At 40.2% G+C, this 4600-nt stretch overlaps 1 protein-coding gene across 5 annotated transcripts in view; it reads right to left on the bottom strand.

Annotated features, from left to right (window-relative positions):
* Positions 1-270: 270 nt before the first annotated feature.
* Positions 271-4600, bottom strand: part of dnai3 (dynein axonemal intermediate chain 3) — a 19936-nt gene continuing 15606 nt past the window's right edge. For all 5 annotated transcript variants that reach the window (XM_053686437.1, XM_053686436.1, XM_053686435.1 and 2 more), the window contains 4 exons: positions 4085-4289; positions 3774-3865; positions 3374-3511; positions 271-541 (listed from right to left, as the gene is read on the bottom strand). In XM_053686437.1, the coding sequence (XP_053542412.1) occupies positions 407-541; positions 3374-3511; positions 3774-3865; positions 4085-4289 (570 nt within the window). In that variant the 3' untranslated portion in view covers positions 271-406. The remainder of the gene's footprint in view (positions 542-3373; positions 3512-3773; positions 3866-4084; positions 4290-4600) is intronic.

Below are 4600 nucleotides of genomic sequence, written 5' to 3' on the forward strand. Positions count from 1 at the left end.
TGTGTGTGTGTGTATTTACACACCTGTAGGAGGTGTGTATTCAGGTTGAATGGTGTAATATCAGCTCCACACTCCGCCCCTCTCCATGTTCCTCAGGTCTGTTTGTAGAGAGACAGTTCATAATAATAATATTGTTGACTGTGCTGTTGCTGTGCTATAAAACATTGTGGGGACGTGCTGTTGTAGGAAAAGAATCAACACTTTCTGACCAATCACAATCCAGACTTACAGACACACACTGAGGTCAATCAGAAACCAAGACAACACCAGTTTATTTTAAGAACGTATATTAGGGTTAGGGTTAAGGTACAACAATGAACTACAGCAACAATATAAATATATATGACTGAGAGTGTGCGTGTGTGTGTGTGTGTGTGTGTGTGTGTGTGTGTGTGTGTGTGTGTGGTCAGACGTTATCTGTGTCCCGTGTTTCTTTCACGAGGCCCATGTTCTTCAACAGGAGTTTCTCCAGAGCGAAATACTCCTTGTAGTCTTTCTGCACCTCCTCCATCAGATTATCTTCCATCTTCTCCATCATATCCTGCACACATTACCATCATCATCATCATCATCATCATCGCCTTCATCATCATCATCACCAGCACATTATCATCTTCATCATCACCAGCACATTATCATCATCTTCATCATCACCATCACATTACCATCATCTTCATCATCACCATCACATTACCATCATCTTCATCATCACATTACCATCATCATCATCACCAGCACATTATCATCTTCATCATCACCAGCACATTATCATCATCTTCATCATCACCATCACATTATCATCATCATCACCATCACATTACTATCATCTTCATCATCACCATCACATTACCATCATCATCATCACCATCACATTACCATCATCTTCATTATCACCATCACATTATCATCATCATCTTCATCATCACCATCACATTACCATCATCTTCATCATCACATTACCATCATGATCATCACCATCACATTATCACAATCTTCATCACCATCACATTACTATCATCTTCACCATCACCATCACATTACCATCATCTTCATCATCACATTATCATAATCTTCATCACCATCACATTACCATCATCTTCATCATCACCATCACACTATAATAATCTTCATCATCACATTACCATCATCATCATCATCATCACCATCACATTATCATAATCTTCATCATCACCATGACATTACCATCATCTTCATCATCACCATCACATTACCATCATCTTCATCATCACCATCACATTATCATAATCTTCATCATCACCATCACATTATCATAATCTTCATCATCACCATCACATTACCATCATCATCATCATCACATTATCATAATCTTCATCACCATCACATTACCATCATCTTCATCATCACCATCACATTATCATTATCTTCATCACATCACATTATCACAATCTTCATCACCATCACATTACTATCATCTTCATCATCACCATCACATTACCATCATCTTCATCACCATCACTTTACCATCATCTTCATCATCACATTACCGTCATCTTCATCATCACATTACCATCATCTTCATCATCACCATCACATTATCATATCATTATCATCATCACTATCACCTTCATCATCACCATCACATTATCATCTCCATCATCACATTATCATCATCTTCATCATCACATTATCATCACTATCACCATCATCATCACCTTCATCATCACCATCACATTATCATTGTCACTATCACCTTCATCATCACATTCATCATCACCATCTCATTATCATCATCATCATCACCATCACAATCACCATCATCATCACCATCACATCATCATCATCATCGTCACATTATCATCATCTTCATAATCACCATCACATTATCATCACTATCACCATCATCTTCATCTTAATCATCACTATCATCATCAACATCACCTTCATCATCACTATCACCATCATCATCATCAACATCACCTTCATCATCACTATCACCACCATCATCACCATCACATTATCATCACCACCATATCATCATCACCAACATCACCTTCATCAACATCATCACTATCACAATCATCACTATCATCATCATCTTCGTCACCATCATCACATTCATCATCACCTTCATCATCACTATCACCATCATCATCACTTACATCATCACCATCATAATAATCATCAATATTACCATCATCACCATCACATCATCTACGTCATCATATAATTTTCATCACATCACCATTATCATCATCTTCTTCATCACCATATTATCACCATCACCTTCATCATCATCATCATCACCATCATCACCATATCATTATCACCATCACCTTCATCACTATCACCGTCATCATCACCATCATAATAATCATCAATATCACCATCATCACCACCACATCATCATCACATAATCATCATCACATCATCATCACCATTATCATGTTCATCATCACCATATCATCACCATCATCTTCATCACCACTGTTACCATCAACAAAATCGTCACATCATCATCATCTTCGTCATCACATCATCATCATCATCATCACAAAATGTAATCATGTGTTTATTTGCAGATTTCTCCAATAAGATTCAGTGGCTGCTTAATTTGAGTTTTCCGTGTGTGTGTGTGTGTGTGTGTGTGTGTGTGTGTGTGTGTGTGTGTGTGTGTGTTATAACTGTTGCTTTAATTAAAACAGCTGTGTTAAAGCCTCGCTCTCTCTTTATATCTTTACAGCAGAAGAATAAACACACACACTGAGATGAAGAACACACTTAATTAAGGGAGACAGAGTGAAGTGCGTATATGTGTACAGTTTACAAGCTGTCATTACTCCTACTGACATTTCTGCTGATTTGTGTGTGTGTGTGTGTGTGCATGTGTGTGTGTGTGTGTGTGTGTGTGTGTATGTTTCCATAGTACAGGATTTAATTATCTGATAAGAGGAGACGCTGGAATATTGTTAAAGCTAAATAATAATTTGAGTCCTTCTCTAAGGGAAGAGATGAAGGGACATGTATGGCTACCAGTTTAACATGAGTAAATCTACACTGCAAAAACTTAAACACTGTATGACCAAAAGTATGTGCACCCCTGACCATCACACCCATATCTGCTGCCACAAAGAACTGGAACTGGAACTTCCTCACCCAACATCAGCGCCTGACCCCAACCTGACTAACGCCCTCGTAGCTGAATGAACACAAATCCCCACAGCCACACCCCGAAATCTAGTGGAAAGCCTTTCCAGAAGAGAGACTGGAGCGCATTATATGATTATGGTTTTGGGTTCAAAGGTCCACATACTTTTGGCCGCATAGTGTATCATTATAATATCATAACGTGATTAATGATTAATGAGAATGGGTTTCTGCTGATAAATATTACATCGACACTTCTCATCAGCTTGTTGTCCTTCTCCTCGGCCCCCGTTGCTCTCCTCTCACTCGCTTGCACCTCCGGCCTCTTCTCAAAGTAGATCAGACGCTCCACCTCCCGCTCCAGAAAGTTGACCAAGCTCTGCTCCTACAGGACAAAAGCATTTTTATCATTTCATTTCATTTCATTTTAATATACGCTGATAGACTCTGGAGCAACAGTAGGCTTGTTGAATCAGTGTGACGCAATTCATATATGTCACAATGCTTTATGCTCATCTGTATCATTTACTAGTCACCAAAAGGAACCTTTCGAGAGCAGATAAAACATTCAAACGAAGGGGAAATGATCAGAAGACGTCAATAAAAGCATTTAAAGCATCTCAGAGTGTAGATTTATTAACGCTGACCTCATTAGGAGCCGGGTGACGGAGTGTCCACGGTACCTCCAGGACGTGCAGCGTGCCCAGGTGATCAGACACGGCCAAGAAGTGCTGTTTCACTGCTCAAACGAGATCAGACTGGAGTTACTGGAGTCACGCAGCTACGTCATTAGAACCAGCGCATTAACATAAATACAAACCTGTGATTTACAGATCCTGTGGTATAAATAATGCTTAATAATTATGTTCTGGTGTTTGGTAATGACTTGTAGTGTGTGTGTATGTGTGTGTGCGTGTGTGTGTGTAAAAGCGTGTCTGTATATCAGTGTGTCACTAACAGGAGGCGATCCAGGGTTTGATGCAGGAGATCTGAGCCGTGGTGACGTTCTGGTTCAGTACAGGTTCGTGGGTTTTCTCCAGCAGGTTCCACACCTCCAGGCTGCCGTCTTCTTTCCCGATGAAGAACACAGCGGGCCGGGTTAGAGACCAGGACCCGGCCGTAAGCGCACACGAGGAGCTCGGCGAGTGGAGGATCGGACCGTTCTGGAACGAGAGGATTTACAGTACACAGAGCTGTAAAGAGATCTTTTTAAAAGGACGCTGGAAAAAAAAAGTTAGCAATTCAAATGCCTCTCAAACTCGTGACCTGATTGGTCACTCGGAATCCTTCTGAAAACTTCGGAAGCCGCAGTGAGAGACCTCGTTTATTAATGTTTGCGTAAGACAAACAAAACTTCCCAGAAATTTCCACCAGATTTTCTTCATGCGTGTGTTGATGAATCAGCTGTAAATTAACGGGAATTTGGCGACACCACAAAACTCCATAAAAGCCAAAGCTCGGAGCGCTGAAATGA

Source organism: Ictalurus punctatus, chromosome 15, assembly GCF_001660625.3.
Source record: "Ictalurus punctatus breed USDA103 chromosome 15, Coco_2.0, whole genome shotgun sequence".
Classification (NCBI taxonomy): domain Eukaryota; kingdom Metazoa; phylum Chordata; class Actinopteri; order Siluriformes; family Ictaluridae; genus Ictalurus; species Ictalurus punctatus.